At 30.0% G+C, this 15,131-nt stretch overlaps 4 protein-coding genes across 4 annotated transcripts; 3 read left to right on the plus strand and 1 right to left on the minus strand.

Moving 5' to 3' along the window:
- Positions 1-899: 899 nt before the first annotated feature.
- Positions 900-1,645, plus strand: LOC129912332 (uncharacterized). The gene is made up of 2 exons (XM_055990545.1): positions 900-1,059; positions 1,128-1,645. The coding sequence occupies exons 1-2, from the start codon at positions 916-918 to the stop codon at positions 1,419-1,421; spliced, it is 438 nt and encodes a 145-aa protein (XP_055846520.1). The 5' UTR covers positions 900-915; the 3' UTR covers positions 1,422-1,645.
- A 1,557-nt stretch (positions 1,646-3,202) lies between these two features.
- Positions 3,203-3,933, minus strand: LOC129912331 (uncharacterized). The gene is made up of 2 exons (XM_055990544.1): positions 3,808-3,933; positions 3,203-3,745 (listed from the first exon to the last, which is right to left on the minus strand). Exons 1-2 carry the CDS (start codon positions 3,817-3,819, stop codon positions 3,287-3,289), a joined length of 471 nt encoding a protein of 156 aa, XP_055846519.1. The 5' UTR covers positions 3,820-3,933; the 3' UTR covers positions 3,203-3,286.
- A 1,283-nt stretch (positions 3,934-5,216) lies between these two features.
- Positions 5,217-6,286, plus strand: LOC129912323 (alcohol dehydrogenase 1-like). Its single transcript, XM_055990536.1, has 4 exons — positions 5,217-5,371; positions 5,434-5,661; positions 5,725-5,898; positions 5,958-6,286. Exons 1-4 carry the CDS (start codon positions 5,279-5,281, stop codon positions 6,240-6,242), a joined length of 780 nt encoding a protein of 259 aa, XP_055846511.1. The 5' UTR covers positions 5,217-5,278; the 3' UTR covers positions 6,243-6,286.
- Positions 6,287-9,311: 3,025 nt separating this feature from the next.
- LOC129912322 (alcohol dehydrogenase 2-like) lies at positions 9,312-10,520 on the plus strand. Its single transcript, XM_055990535.1, has 4 exons — positions 9,312-9,478; positions 9,543-9,770; positions 9,835-9,999; positions 10,065-10,520. The coding sequence occupies exons 1-4, from the start codon at positions 9,386-9,388 to the stop codon at positions 10,356-10,358; spliced, it is 780 nt and encodes a 259-aa protein (XP_055846510.1). The 5' UTR covers positions 9,312-9,385; the 3' UTR covers positions 10,359-10,520.
- Positions 10,521-15,131: the final 4,611 nt, after the last annotated feature.

Here is a 15,131-nt window from a genome sequence, read left to right on the forward strand (position 1 = left end):
ATTGCTATTTATATAGATTTTTTCTGTCAACTTAAACAATCATCATGAATAAAAAAAAAGTGGTGTGAACAGGTGGAAGTTGCTGCACGCGTATACAATATAATTCCAACTTATAAGCGGATCTAATTATGCAACATAAACAGAGTTCAACTCATAAATTCTATGCTCCAGAGGAAGACAGAAAATACTATACAACTGGTGAACATTCTTTTGCACTTTGCAATCATATTATTACCAATATCTACTTAAGTCGAACGATAGAGTTGAACCTCCTGGAGTTCTTTCCGTGTCACATTTTGAGCTCACGATTTTTGTAGCTGCTTTGGGGGTCTATCCCAGACCAAAAACTTATAAGCTTTATACAAAAGATCACACAATTAACTATGGTCTGCTGCACCATGTGTGTGAGTTTACTTCGACTTGCACCGCATATTCGTGGCCCAGTCGGTCATGATGTTGTGCATGTATAAAAAGTATGCATGTGATATGTTTTGGTGCAGCAAGTCTGTCTGTATTTTTGAACTGATTTGGTTTGGGAAAACTTCGACGACGGCATGGAAATCGTTTTATATTTGTTTTAATTTTCCCTGAAGGTCGTGCGCCAAAGAAGTCACCTACACCGCCGAGTGGCGGCGCTATCCACACCATTCCGTGCAACCGCTCTGCACTGCACCACCTTATTGCCACCATATGTCATCTAACAAAGGAGCAACGGAGCTAGCTGTTAATAGGCCAGCTCTATAGTAATATTGGCATTAGCATTGTGCAACATTGAATCTAAGTCACCAGGTCTTTGGACAGAAAAAAATTGAAAAAAAAAAACTAAAATAACAAGAAACAGATGCTGGTGCAATTCTGGAGGATGGAAGCTGTGGATTTGTAAACTCTCAGCATCTGATTGTGGAGCAATGATTAATGAGTCGCATTGCAGTAATTTGTGCGAATCTGAAAAAATATATAAAAGAGCTGCATTCGATATGCAACGACATCAGTTCACTTTTGTCTTACCTCAAGTTCGTGCTTCTAATACAAACAAAAACAACAAAAATGTTCAAATTGGTAAGGAAATGGATATATTACAAAACCTTTTTTTGGATTTTTATAAAAATTAAAAACCCTTTTTGTAGTTCGTGGCGATATCAACACTTTGCGCTTTGGCTGCAGCTCGTCCTGGATACCTGCATGGCGCACCTCTGCATGCTCCTCTATTAAGCTACGCTCCAGTGGTGCATCCAGCTCCCATCATCAAGGTTCTTCCGCCAGCCATCTCGCACTCGAGCTCAACAATTGTCCATGGCCATCCAACTATTATTCACGCACCAGTTATTCCAGCTGTGAAAACTATCATTGCTCCAGCTTATCATCCAGCTCCATTGTTGAGCCCATATCATGGTCTGCATTTGGGACCACATTATCATTAAATTGAGTAGTGTTTCAATGTGAGTGAGCGAGAGATGAGGAAAGGTGTGAGGAATAAAGAAGAATATCGAAAGGGAGATTTTGAGCTTGGCAAAGAGGAAAGGGATCAATTTATTATAAATTTTTTGTACAGTTTCTTATTTGAAAAATTTGTTTTTATAATTTTTTTGTATATTTTATTTTTTTGTTGTTCTATTAAAAATGTGTTTTTCCAAAGTGAATAATATTTAAATGACTTTTTATTGTATTTTTTTTTTTTTTGTTAAAAAAGAAGTAAGTTTATTAAAACTTTAAAAAAAGACTATTATTTAACTGTATGTTTAACTAAAAACTGTGTTGGGATAAAGACACAAGCATGCAACGCAGAGGCAGAAGATAGTAGATAGTTAAATGCTTATTTGTAGTGGTACAAAATGAATTTGTAGATGTTTGTTTTTTTTTTATTTTGAATTGAATACATTTCTCGGAAAGTGGAAAAATATTGAAAAAATTCTGTTTTGATTTATTAATTTTTTTTTTATTCTGTCACAAGTTGTAGTTTTTTTGGCTGTTAGTATTAGTAGCTCAACACTTTTTGAAATATTCAATGTTTTGTAAATGCAAGTTAGCTCAAAATTTAGCATTCAAAGTAAGAAAAAATTCAAAATTTTAAAAAAATTGTTTGCAGATTTTTAAGTAACCTATACCGATTTTGTAGAAAACAAAACGCATCTAGAACGTGTCCAAGACGCGTCTGAAACGCGTCAAAAAAGCGTCTAAAAAGCATCCAAAACGCGTCCAAAACGCGTCTGAAGCGCGAATGAAACGCATTCAAAACGCGTCCAAAACGCGCCTGAAACGCATCTGAAACGCGTCCAAAACGCAACCAAAACGCGTCTGAAACGCGTCAAAGAAGCGCGCGAAAGGCGTCCAAAACGCGTAAAAAACGCCTCTAAAACACATCTGAAACGCGTCCATAACACGTCTAAAACGCGTCCGAAACGCGTCCAAAACACGTCTGAAACGCGTCCAAAACGTGTCTGAAACGCGTTCGAAACGCGTCCAAATCGCGTCCAAAACGCGTCTGAAACGCGTCCAAAACGCGTCCAAAACGCGCCCAAAACGCGTCTAAAACGCGTCCAAAACGCATCAAAAATATCTTTTTTCTATAGTTTTGCCAGTAAATTTTGTTTTATTTTTTAATTACAGTAATTATTATTCTAAAATGCAATAAAGATTACACAAATGTGTAAGTTTGTTTTCTATTTTATTTATAGGCTTATTACACGCCAAGAAGCTTTTAAAATGGTTCTTAATAATGAACAATTTTAAAACACTATACTCATCAGGTTGAACGCAACTATCGGTGGGTTAAAAAGGGACACGGCTAACGGAAGACTATCATTCCTATTTGTATGTAAAACAAGGCCTAACCTTATTTAATAATTCCTTCTGCAAAAATCTTTAACTCTGTCAGTTTTAATATCGGTTTCGATTAAAGTTCATAAAGTAAAATTCAAAAACTCTTTCATTCTCATTTATTTTCCCAAGGATGACACACATATTTCAAGGTTTTTTTTCGAGAGTCACATAAATTCAAAGCAATTACCAGCGAACGATATGATTATGGAAATCAATTACACTCATTTATGCAAATAATTAACTTTCAGTGAAAGGTTGCTTCTGGTTTATACAAGTTTGCACCCAGAAGTAATTCCAGAAAGAGAAAAACAAGTTTCTTCAAGAAAGTCGCAAGTTACAAACAAAAATTTAAAAGACATTATTTTTTTTTATCAAATTCGTTCAAAATCTATTGCATGGCGCTTTTATTTTTTTTACTTAAGAACACACTCACAACAACTCCGAATGGGCGGTGTTACTTTGAAATCTAATGCAATTTCAATCCCAAACCCAAGCCCAAACCCAAATCACTTCCCAAAAGTGGAGAACCGGCAGTAAGGATTTGTCCACCAGTTGACAAAAGGGTTGATGATCCAAGGATGGAAGCTGGTGCAGCAGACAGAATTGGTGCACTCTTAATGATGGTTTGAGCTGGTGCAGCGGTAAGAATTGGAGCGCTTCGAATGATGGTTTGGGCTGGTGCAGCGGTCAAGATGGGAGCACTACGAATGATGGTTGGAGCTGCAATAGTTCTAATGACTGGCTGCAAAACTGGAGTAACAATTGGGCTGCTGTGAACTTGGGTTTGACTAGAGTGTGAGATGGCTGTTGGAATGGTGCGTACAATCGAACCAACTTGAACTGATGGTTCAAGGATTGAAGTAGCTCCTAGACCTAGAAGACCTGGACGAGCAGCAGCAACAGCAAGAACAGCGGACAATACAATCTAAAAGAAGATTTTCGTTAAAAGGCTTTTCTAATTAAGGACTCTTTTTATAAGTTCCTTACCAATTTGAACATTTTTGCAAAGTTTGATTAGTTGACTTGTTGAATTGTCAAGGCTTGAAGATTGTTTGATGTCTATTATGTCTCAAATGGTTGCTTTTATACAAAAATTATAAAACCAAATCAAAACAGTGCGTATTGCACCCTTTCTTCATATTTGCTTCATATTTGTCGTCACTAACGTCATAATCTTTCTTTCTCTTCCGCCATATGCTGCATATGGAACTGGATACCTTTTGTGAGACACTTGCCAGAAGGTCACTGTACCACTTCGCATAGACTTGTCTAACTCCTATATTATGGTGCAGTGTGTCTTAAGTTGATGCAATATAAAACCACAATTGCGTATGTAAGTTCTCAAGTGTTGTTGACATCTTAAAGAGCGTTTTTGGTTTCAAAAAGAAACCGCTTTTGCAATAAAGCTTATTGCAGAACATTTAAGCTGATGTCTGTCGTGCGTCGATGACTTTGGTATATGAGTCAGAATTAAAAAGTGCATTTTGATTCATCAAAGTAGAACTTAATGTTGCAACAATGTATGCGATGGGATGCGTTTTAAAAGCCATTAATGAATAATTGACAGTTAAGATTTTAAATTTCAAAAAGCTTAGCCAGCTACAGTTCTATCCATTTTTGATTATTTTCATTTTGCATTTTGCATTTAACATGTAAAATTTTGGATTTTAAATTTTGAATTTTGATTTTTCATTTTGCATTTTGAAATTTGAATTTTGAATTTTGATTTTGCATTTTGCATTTTGCATTTTGCATTTGCTTTTGCATTTTGCATTTTGCATTTGCATTTGCATTTGCATTTGCATTTGCATTTGCATTTGCATTTGCATTTGCATTTGCATTTGCATTTGCATTTGCATTTGCATTTGCATTTTGCATTTTGCATTTGCATTTTGCATTTTGATTTTGCATTTTATATTTTTAGAATTTTGCATTTAGCGTTTTCCATTTTGGATTTTGGATTTTGGATTTTGCATTTTGGATTTTGCATTTGCATTTGAATTCGAATTTGCATTTGCATTTGCATTTGCATGTTACATTTGCATTTGCATTTGCATTTGCATTTTGCATTTTGAATTTTGCGTTTTGCATTTGCAGTTGCATTTGCATTTTGCATTTTGCATTTGCATTTTGATTTTGCATTTTGCACTTTGCATTTGCATTTGCATTTTGCATTTTGCATTTTGCATTTTGATTTTGCATTTTGCATTTTCATTTTAATTTTAATTATATTTTTTTTATTTTTTCGACCAATAATTTCCTTTTCTTTCAGTGTATTTTATAATATCAACCCAATTGCGTTAAATATTTATAAACCACAAGTGATCTGATAAATTTCAATAATTTTAATTCAGTAAACTTGATTACAATAAGAAGGTAACATAGACTTAAATAGAATACAAGAGGATCAGTCTTATTTGAATCTTCTTTTTGTAAACTCAATTAGTCTCTGATATCGATGGAAATCGCTAGAAAAAATGTAGCTTACATTGGCGGTAGTGGCGGAATTGGTTCGGCTATGTGTAAGCTTTTTGCCCGGAAGAAAGTCGCTGTAGGTCGCATAAATTGAAAAAAAATTAGTTTTTATTTAAATTTTGTATTCTTTTTAAAAAGAATCTTGCAATTCTGGATTTGGTCGAATGTGTCAATCTAATTGAAGAGATCAAAGTTATCAATCCATCAATAAATGTATTTTATTTAAAAATCGATCTTCGTTGCAAGGAATCTATTAAAACTTCCTTAGATGAGGTAGTGTCTAAAATTGGTCACATCGACATTTTCATCAATGGAAGTGGTCTGTTTAACGAAAATGATGTCGAACTTACTGTTGCAGTCAATTTGGTAACATTTTATTTTTATTAATGAATTCAAAATTCTGAAATATTTTGAAAATTCTATTTTTAGTTGGGAGTTATTGCCACCACAATGGCAGCTATGAATCTAATGGACGTTTTACAAGGACATCAAGGTGGATTGATTGTAAATATTTCGTCTGTTGCTGGACTCAGTCCTCTCAGCACAACACCAGTTTATGGTGCATGTAAATCAGGGGTTGTTTTATTTACACGTTCAATGGCAGTAAGTTCCAATTTGTCTTTGTTCAAAAATTAGAATTAACCTTTTTTATTTTTTTTCAGGAACAATCTAATTTGAAGAAAAATGGTGTATCATTTTTAACAATTTGTCCTGGACTTACAGAAACTCCAATGCTAAATCAATTTACTGCAGATAGCAACAGTTCATTTGCATATATTATTGAGAACATTTTCAGTCAAATTAAGAAACAAACTCCTGATGAATGTGCTCAGAGTATTATGAAAGCAATTGAAACATTCAATAAAAATGGTGCTGTATATGTTTGTGATGTTGGGGAAATTGAGGAAATCACTTTTCCAGAATATTGGGTCCCTCAAAGTTTGTAGACTATTTTTATTGTTCGAATAAATATTTTCTTAATAACACTACCTACGAGTATACGTATATGAAATGTATAATATTTTAAAGATAAATTGATTGATATAAATCTCAACAACTGTTTTATAAAGTTTAAATTTATTTTAAAAGTTATTTGAAGATTTTTTCTCATAGCAACATCTTTAAATGAAATTGTATATGTGCTAATAAAAAGACGAAAGACTGCCATAGCTGCGGTCTGCGATGTAATGCAATTTATTTATTAATTGCGACTAGCAATTTTTATACCTACTACAAAATCATTTAACCACAATGAAGAAATTCATATGTCAATTTCTTGGGGTAAGCTAGCTACATATAAAGGATATATGCACTGAAAAATAAGAAAAACTTTATTTTTATGAGATTCCATGAATTTAATATCAGATTTGTGTACATATTTAATTTGTTTTTCTTTTTACATCTTCTGCAGTTTTTTGTGTCACCTTTCATACGTGATATGGTATTACAATATTCTTGAAAACGCGTCTAACGATTTCAATTGAATTTGATGTAAGTTAATGTCTAAGTTATTCTAACAAAACTGTATTTTAAGCTTTTTTGAATAAATCCTGAAAATTTCATCTTGAACACAATTTCCGAAAAATTGGCATTATTAAAATAAAAACATTTCTTTCTCCAAAAGCAATGCACCTTGGGTATTTCAGGCGAAATCGTTCGAGTAGTTTTTAAAACATTTAAACTGGGCGGTTTATGTTCAAATACTTATTTTTTAACAAAAACAAAGTCTGAACATTTTATACAAATCGGTTACACACCGTTTACGAAAAACAAGCATAGAGAAAAGTGTGCCATAACTTGGGTTGTACAAGGGGTTGAGGTATCAAATTTGGGTTTGAGTTCACTTAATACAAAACAAAAAAAAAACATGTTTGCAATTCACACGTGGTTGAGTGAAACCTTAAAAATCATTTAAAAAAAATTTGAAAAAAATATAATTTTTTTGTATTACATCACTTTTTTTATATGACAACAAATTTTATACCATCTGAAAGCTTATTGTTTCAGCTCAAAATATTTATATCGACCATGTCTATACAACATCTACAAAAAAAGCTAGAATTTTTTTAACCCAATTAGTTTTCATAAAAAAAGCAAAACAATCAATATATTTTCTCTTCTAACGCCATGAAATCCATTTTTTAAAAGACAACCTATAATAAATTTTATATCATTATTTTTTCACCTTCTATATGACGCTTCAATCATATTTATACCATGCCTACAAAAAAAGTAAGAATTTTTTAAAGCCAACCATGTCGAAAATTCAAACTGAGATTACGGTACTTCCTCTACTGCTGGCTGGTCAAGGTCATCGGTAACAAATCTTCACAGGTATTTTGAGGTATTTTTTAAGTTTTTCAATTAAAGATTATATAACTTGTAGAGCACGTACCGTTATGTGTGATATATTAAATGAAAGGTAATATTATCAGTATGTGTATTAAAGTTATACAAATTTGTTATGTGCTCTAGATCAAAAGATATAACGTGATTAAAAAGAGAACATCTTTTCAACGTTATCTCAAAATTTTTTATATGAAATTAATTGAAATTTTGCACAATAATAATTTATTTAATTACCTACCTACTGTATAAATTTCATTTATCATAAAAACAAAAAAGTTATGATCAATTGATTTTTCGTGTCGCTTTTTCGTTTCATTTTGTTTCAAATCACTACGATACTAAAGAAGTTTTCACTTAAAAAAAAACAGGTTTTGAACCCTTCTTTTTATAACTTTCTCGTAAAGGACTTAGCCAATTTCAACGAATTTTGTTTCAAAAATTTTTTAGCAACCTTAATTTAACTGCGTGTCAAAAAACGCTTTTTTTATTTGACGATTTCCCAAATGGCTTAGTCTATTTTAAAGATTTATTAATACAAAGGTACTTTTTATAGCCATAATACAATTAAAATACAAATTTTCACAAAATACATTTTTGCATAAAAAAAACTGCTTTTTTGTGGAAAAATCAATTTGTCCAAAAATAAAGAAGATTTTTTTTAAATTTTTGTTTAAGGTGGTTTTGAACATTAACTTAAAATGGGATGCCAAAAAAATAATCCTTTTTTACAAAACGTGTCTTACAATTTAGAATTATTTCCTGAAAACACATCAATAAATCAAGTTTATAACTATATTTCCAGAGCTCAAATTGATTTATCACTTTGTTGTCTTCCTTTTATTTTTGTTTTCCTACTTTGAATGTTTTTGTTAAATCAGGCTTTCTTGGTCATTTTTGATTTTTCATGTTTAGTTTGAAAAAAAAATATATAAACTTCACTATACACCCTTTTGAAAACTCACTCCTCAATTTGGTAAAAAGTTATTTCTCTCAAAAACGGCTATAAAGAATTTGCCTTAAAAAAATACGTGTAGGTAATACCAAAAATATGTACCTAAAAATATTTTTTAACCGACTTTTAGGTATCGATTCATGATTTCAACTATTTCAGTTACGAAAACGCATTCAAAAATATCAATTTCAGATTAACTTTTTTTTTAATTTATAATTTGTAACACAAAAAAATTATTTCTATTTTTATTTTTAATGAAACCAAAAATTTTCCGAAAAATCAAATGGCAAATGGTACTTCGTTTGGAGAAGGTGTTATAATTATTCTTGAGTGAATGTTATAAAAATTTTTAAATTCGAACCTACTTTTACCATTAGTACTTGTATTTTATTTTTATTTAACTTGACAACAATAAATCTTAAAAAAACGATTTAAAAGATCATTCATCGAAATGAAACCCTACATCTCAGACTATTCCACAGAAATTATTATTCGAACAAAAACAACCATGTTTATCTTATATTCAATGTTCAAGCCGGCCGGTGGAATTATAAACAAGATAACAAAAAAGTGACGATTTAAAATTTTAAGTGCAACACACATGCGTAGTAACTTTGTTTTCAAAATAATTTTCAATTGATACTCGCGATCTACATAAGAAGCACTTTATGAAAACAGAGAGATAAGAATATTGTCCACTATAAAAAAACTCTATGTACAGTCTTGTGCCTCAGTTTTAATTGATATCGCTTTGAGCAAACTACCTCTACTAAAAATTTAACCTTAAAAATGGATTTAACAAATAAAAATGTAGTTTACGTAGGAGGTTGTGGTGGAATTGGTGAAGCTATTTGCAGGCATCTTGTTCAAAAGAAAATTTCCGTAAGTCGTTTTTAGTGAAGCCTATGTGTGATAAATATTTGACTATTTCTATACATGATTTAAGAATTTAGCTGTTCTTGATGTAGTTGAAAAACCTGAGCTAATAAAAGCCATGAAAGCATGCAATCCTTCGACGAATGTTTTCTTTGTCAAGCTCGACATTAGCAACAAAGAAAAAGTAGTCAAATGTTTTGATGATCTTTTTGCCAAATTGAAACACATCGATATTTTGTTTAATGGAAGTGGATTATGCAATGAGTTTAAGCCTGAAATTACTGTTGGTGTCAATTTAGTAAGTTCCATTTTAGATTCTATTTTTCAAAGTTGGAATACCTTAACTCTTTATTTTTCAATAGCTAGGAGTTATGTTCTGTACAATGGCATTTATGGAAAAATCAAAAGGCAAAAAAGGTGGAATGGTTGTGAATATTGCTTCGACAGGTGGCTTAGAACCTTATCCACCAACTCCAATTTACAGTGCAACAAAAGCTGGTCTTGTTTCATACTCAAGGGCATTAGCAGTAAGTGTTTACTTTCATTTTATAAAAAAAGGACATTTCTGATAGATTTTAAAAAATTATTTCAGGATGAATTAAATTTCAATCGTCATGGCATTTCATTCATTTGCATTTGTCCTGGAATGACTCCAACAGGACTTATCGATCAATTTACTTCTGACGATTTGACACCAAATTCAGCTGCTATTAAGAAGAATTTTGTGGAAACAACAGCTCAGACTTGTGATCAATTGGCTGAAAATGTTATCGAAGCTGTCGAAGAGAATAAAAATGGAACCGTTTACTTGTGTCGTTATGGTAAACGAAGTGAGGTTTCATTTCCAGGAGCTGAACAATTTTCTGTATTCCAAAAGCCTGAATAGATTTAATCATATGAAACAAGTTTAACTTGTTAAGAGTAAATATTGATAGTGTAAAGTGTTATCATTTTGAAGTTGAAGAGTACTCAAATGATAAGATAATGTAAAAAAATTAAAGAGAGTTTTTTTATATTTTTAAAGATAAAATAAATCATTATTACAACACTCAGAGTTTTTCAATTAATTTTTTTAGTTTTTACACAAACTCAAGATCGTTATCAAAATGTCTGAAAATAAATTCTAGCTATCCATATAGACTTATTAAAAACCATAAATGTAGCACAGAAATATTTAAAGAAGAAGATAATAGTTCTGAAAGTCTTCTAATATTCAAATTTTAACGAATTCCGAATAACTTAGATCTTAAAAGAATTTTTTCAAAATTCACTTTACAAAAGTGAAATTATAACGCATTTCGACATTTGGTATTATTTAACCATGACAGTGAAAGACAGTTCGGTAGGTATTATTGTACTTTGAACTACTTTTGCTGTATTGAAAAAGTAGTTCAAAGCTGCTTTAAGTAGGGGAAGTGGGGGCAAGACCCCCTATGGGGGCAAGACGGTTTTCGTACTATGTTGTATGAAAAAAAGGTAAAATTGGCAACACTTGCAATATAAAATAGGTGCCCTTTGGTACGATCGATCACGTCTGTAAGTTTTAGCAATTTCGGTTAAGACCCCGAAGAGTTAGGTACGGTAAATTTTGTGATTTTTCATCAAATTGTTATTGTTCATGTGAAAAGTCATTTGTATTTTTGACACTGAAATAATTAAAATTTTTAACTTTTCCTTTTTTTATAACAGAAAGTGAATACATATTTAAAAGTATTTTCTGCGAAAGAAATAGTCATAAAGATGAATTAAAAAAAAAATAATACAGAACATCAAATATGATATGACTGGGGCAAGACCACCCATGGGCGAAATTGGAAGCTCTGGTAGCTTAAACAAAGTGAAAAAAGAAGTTCACCGTTAAATCATCCAAAAAGCTAAGCAACAGGCCCCAAACAATACTATAATTGATGATTCTGATGAAGAGGACTTTGCAGATTTTATTTATACCCTCTATCTGCAACTGTTGTCTTGATCCAATCCAAAGTATTGTTGTATTAAGTGCAAAATGTGTACCAAATGGTACGAAAAAGCTTGTGCTGGAGTGAGAACTTATGAAAATATAGCATAATTGTGTTATTATTACAAATAGGCTGCATTTAAAACAATAGAAACGGTCTTTCTTCCAACAAAATTTGATAGGGCGGTCTTACCCCCATGTGGGGCAAGACGGTTTTTTGTTTGATGTTATTTTAAAACGTATTATCTTTTGTTCAGTATTTTTTAATTTTTTTTTATAATAATGAGAGTTTTTGCAAAAAAAAACATTAAACTTAATGAATAAAAACTCTATTCTATTTAAAAGATGTTTTTTATTGGTTTTTAAGACAGTCAAACACTGAGTGGGCGGCCTTGCCCCCACTTCCCCTACTAAGAAGTAGATAAATATTTCAAAGGAAAACGCAGCTATAATAAACTTCTGGCTTTTTTTTTAATGTATACTTTTTTAGTGTAGGTGTTGCCGTTCTGTTTAAATATTTTTTTTTTATGTTTGATGTCAATTTTTTAGAAAAATGCTTCTTTCACTTTAACGATGGAAAATTGTAAAATTGTTACTCACTTCTGTAAAATTTGTTTGTTTGATTATCTTGAAAAAATTTGGATATCATTTATGAAATCTATTCAAAATTTTAGAAAATAATTGTTTTTGTCCACAAAAATTTTAATTTTATGGTTCTAACGATTTGGATTAAATTTTTGTATGTACTGTGGCAATTTCTATAAAACTTTTGAAATAAAAAAGTGTGTGTTGTACATAATGTATCTACACGTGATTGAAGTTATACTTCACTCTCACACAAATTCACTTTATTCAAAACTTTTTTCGTACACGTGTGATCATGACTTTTAAAATTTAGAAGGTTCACAGTTCACACAATAAAAAAAAAAACTGTTTTACAATTATGACATTTAGATAGTGCTAAGGTAACTAGTTAATCCCTTTAACATTATTTGTCAAAAAGTTAATTTTCACAAACCCGCGCACACAGGTAAATTTTCCCAAATTCATGGCCAAAACTACAAAAAAAAATTTTGCGATTTGTTGTTTTTTTTTAATGCCAAGTTGTTTACAAATAACATAAGCTTAGAACCTGATTGATCATGCGATGCAAATTGTAACTGTTTAATCAGTAGATGCTTTCAAAGTAGAACATTTTAATTAACGAGTGCAGTAGCAAGGTTGGTTTCTTATAAGAAGTAGTTTGCTTTATTTTTTATTTAATTTTTTTTGGCGATTTTAAAAATAATTAACATGGATTCTGTTGCTAGTGGTATGTTAAAAAAAGATAATGACAAAGATAATGCAAAATTTTAAGTCTAAAGTAAATTTTAAAGCTTCTTAAGATAATGTGTTTGAGCAGTAAAAACAAACAAATTTTTTTTCTTTGATAATGAAAGAAGTACATAACATAAAACAATGTTTTTTTTAACCCTTATTACGGCTACCTGTCATGAAAACGTTTTCATGATTTCTGAATTCTAGTAAACCACTCTACTGATTTCAACAATTTTTTTTTTTTTTTTTTTTGGTAAGAAATTAAACATTGACGTTAAAAGCAATCAAAAAAAATTGAATAAAAAAAATCAAAAAAAAATTTAAAAGTATAAAAAAACCGTAGGTGGCAATACTAAACGATGCCACACTACAGTAAAGTTTGATGTTTCATGCTACTATCATTTTTCAACTATAGCGTCTTTTTGGGAAATTTTTTATACATTTCGTCAAGACTCTAGCAGTCCCCTAATTCTAATTCTTTTGGTTTTATAATAAAAATGGCCTAGACATAATTTGTAGGACATTTTTTCGAGCTTTATTTTGCATTAAATTTTCTTTGTTAAATTAACCGAAAACTAGCGCACAAATTAAGAAAACTTTCCAGGTAAAACTACTAAATGACTGAGCTACATACTAGAAGTATTCTACGTTCTTCTTCTATTAAATAAACTAACAAAAGAAATGCAACAAAGTACACCGAAAAAAAAAAACAATATCAATTTAACATTTTTTAAATATCAGCCAAAAATGCTCTATAAAATGTGTTTAATGATATTTAAAATGTTAAAACAATATTTTTATTATCAGGATGATATTTAAACGTCACATTTTGGAAATTTTTTTTGATATTTTATTATCATTTTTTCATATCAATTTCTCATTCCAAATTATTGAAAAAAATAAAATAAAAAATTGTTAATGTGTACTAATTTAAAGGCGCTTTGTGTTTTTTCGAAGTAAAATGTATGATTTACTGAGAAAATTTGATCGGCAATAAGATTTTACTTTAGTTTGGGAGAAAATAACAAAACAATTATATCACCTATAATAGAAAAATAATATCACCACTATTTTTTAAAGAATATTCACTTTCAGTAATGTTTTGAAAAAAAGAAAGAAAATACTTAAAATAATAAAAATAATAAAAAAGAAAAAGAAAGAAATAGGTTTCACGGTTTACACGGTTAAAAATTCTGGAGTATTTTTAAATACAGCTCTTGTATTAAAGCAATTTTCAATACAAAACATATTACATTTTAATACTTCCAAAATATTAAAATTATTTTTAATTTTTTTTTGTATAAAATTTCAATATTTAAGTATTAAGTTCACTACTTGTAATACAAAAATTATTAGAAAATAATCTCCGTGGGTTAAATTCTAATCTTGTATTGAATTCTAATACCACTGTATTACATTTTAATATTATTGTATTAAAATATAACACAAATTTATTAAAAACTAATATAAAAAGTATTAAATTGTAATACGAGAATATTAAATTTTAATCAAACGTCAGCAGCCACAGTACTCATAATAAGGTAATACATATATTCCGAACGTTGTCAAAATTTGTTTGTCAAAAATGGGAACCAATCTGTCAGGTCGGCCTTTAATTTTTATATTTCAATCGCAGTAAACAGGAAAAAATTATAAATTAAAAAATAACAAATTTAATTGTGTTTCTTCGCGGAAAATGGTGAATAATTGTTAACAAATAAGTGGTGTGCGTGGTTTTTCGGTTTTTGTGCGTTTTTTGTCGGTAAATAAAAGAAAAATTACGGTAGCTGACATTGGTCGCCAAATTGTCATGTTTTGACAATTTGGCGACCAATGTCAGTTTGGAAAAAAAAATGAAAAAAATCCATTGTTTGAGGTACCTTTTCTAAAAAAAAAAAATTAATTAATATTTGTAAATTTGTACTAATTTGAAAGCGCTTTGTGTTTTTTCGAAGCAAGATACATACATTGCAGATGAATTTTGATCGGCAATAAGATTTTACATGCCACAGTTTGTGAAACAGATAAAATAGAGACAATAATATCACCATTATTATATTATTTATGATTAATTTTTATTTTCAGTAATGAATTTAGGAAAAGAATACATATTATTAACTTTTAATACATTTGGTATTGAATTGAAATATTTTCGTATTATCTTTTAATAAAATTCTTATTAGAAATTAATATGAAAAGATTAAATTTTAATATGCAATAATTGAAATTTAATACATTTGGTATTAAATTCTAATATAAACTCTATTATTTTTTAATACAACTATATTACATTTTAATACATTTTTTATTAACTAAAATTTTTTTATTTTTGTCTTGTATTAAATTTTAATACATTTCTGGTGTAGACCTATATGTAACCCAAAA

This window comes from Episyrphus balteatus, chromosome 2 (assembly GCF_945859705.1).
Source record: "Episyrphus balteatus chromosome 2, idEpiBalt1.1, whole genome shotgun sequence".
Classification (NCBI taxonomy): Eukaryota; Metazoa; Arthropoda; class Insecta; order Diptera; family Syrphidae; genus Episyrphus; species Episyrphus balteatus.

Coding starts and splice junctions, on each gene's coding strand:
- LOC129912332 (XM_055990545.1), top strand. CDS start 916: ATGAGTCGCATTGCAGTAATTTGTGCGAATCTGAAAAAATATATAAAA. Junction 1,060..1,127: donor CAACAAAAATGTTCAAATTG/GTAAGGAAATGG, acceptor CCCTTTTTGTAG/TTCGTGGCGATATCAACACT.
- LOC129912323 (XM_055990536.1), top strand. CDS start 5,279: ATGGAAATCGCTAGAAAAAATGTAGCTTACATTGGCGGTAGTGGCGGA. Junction 5,372..5,433: donor TTGCCCGGAAGAAAGTCGCT/GTAGGTCGCATA, acceptor CTTTTTAAAAAG/AATCTTGCAATTCTGGATTT. Junction 5,662..5,724: donor TTACTGTTGCAGTCAATTTG/GTAACATTTTAT, acceptor TTCTATTTTTAG/TTGGGAGTTATTGCCACCAC.
- LOC129912322 (XM_055990535.1), top strand. CDS start 9,386: ATGGATTTAACAAATAAAAATGTAGTTTACGTAGGAGGTTGTGGTGGA. Junction 9,771..9,834: donor TTACTGTTGGTGTCAATTTA/GTAAGTTCCATT, acceptor ATTTTTCAATAG/CTAGGAGTTATGTTCTGTAC. Junction 10,000..10,064: donor CATACTCAAGGGCATTAGCA/GTAAGTGTTTAC, acceptor AAATTATTTCAG/GATGAATTAAATTTCAATCG.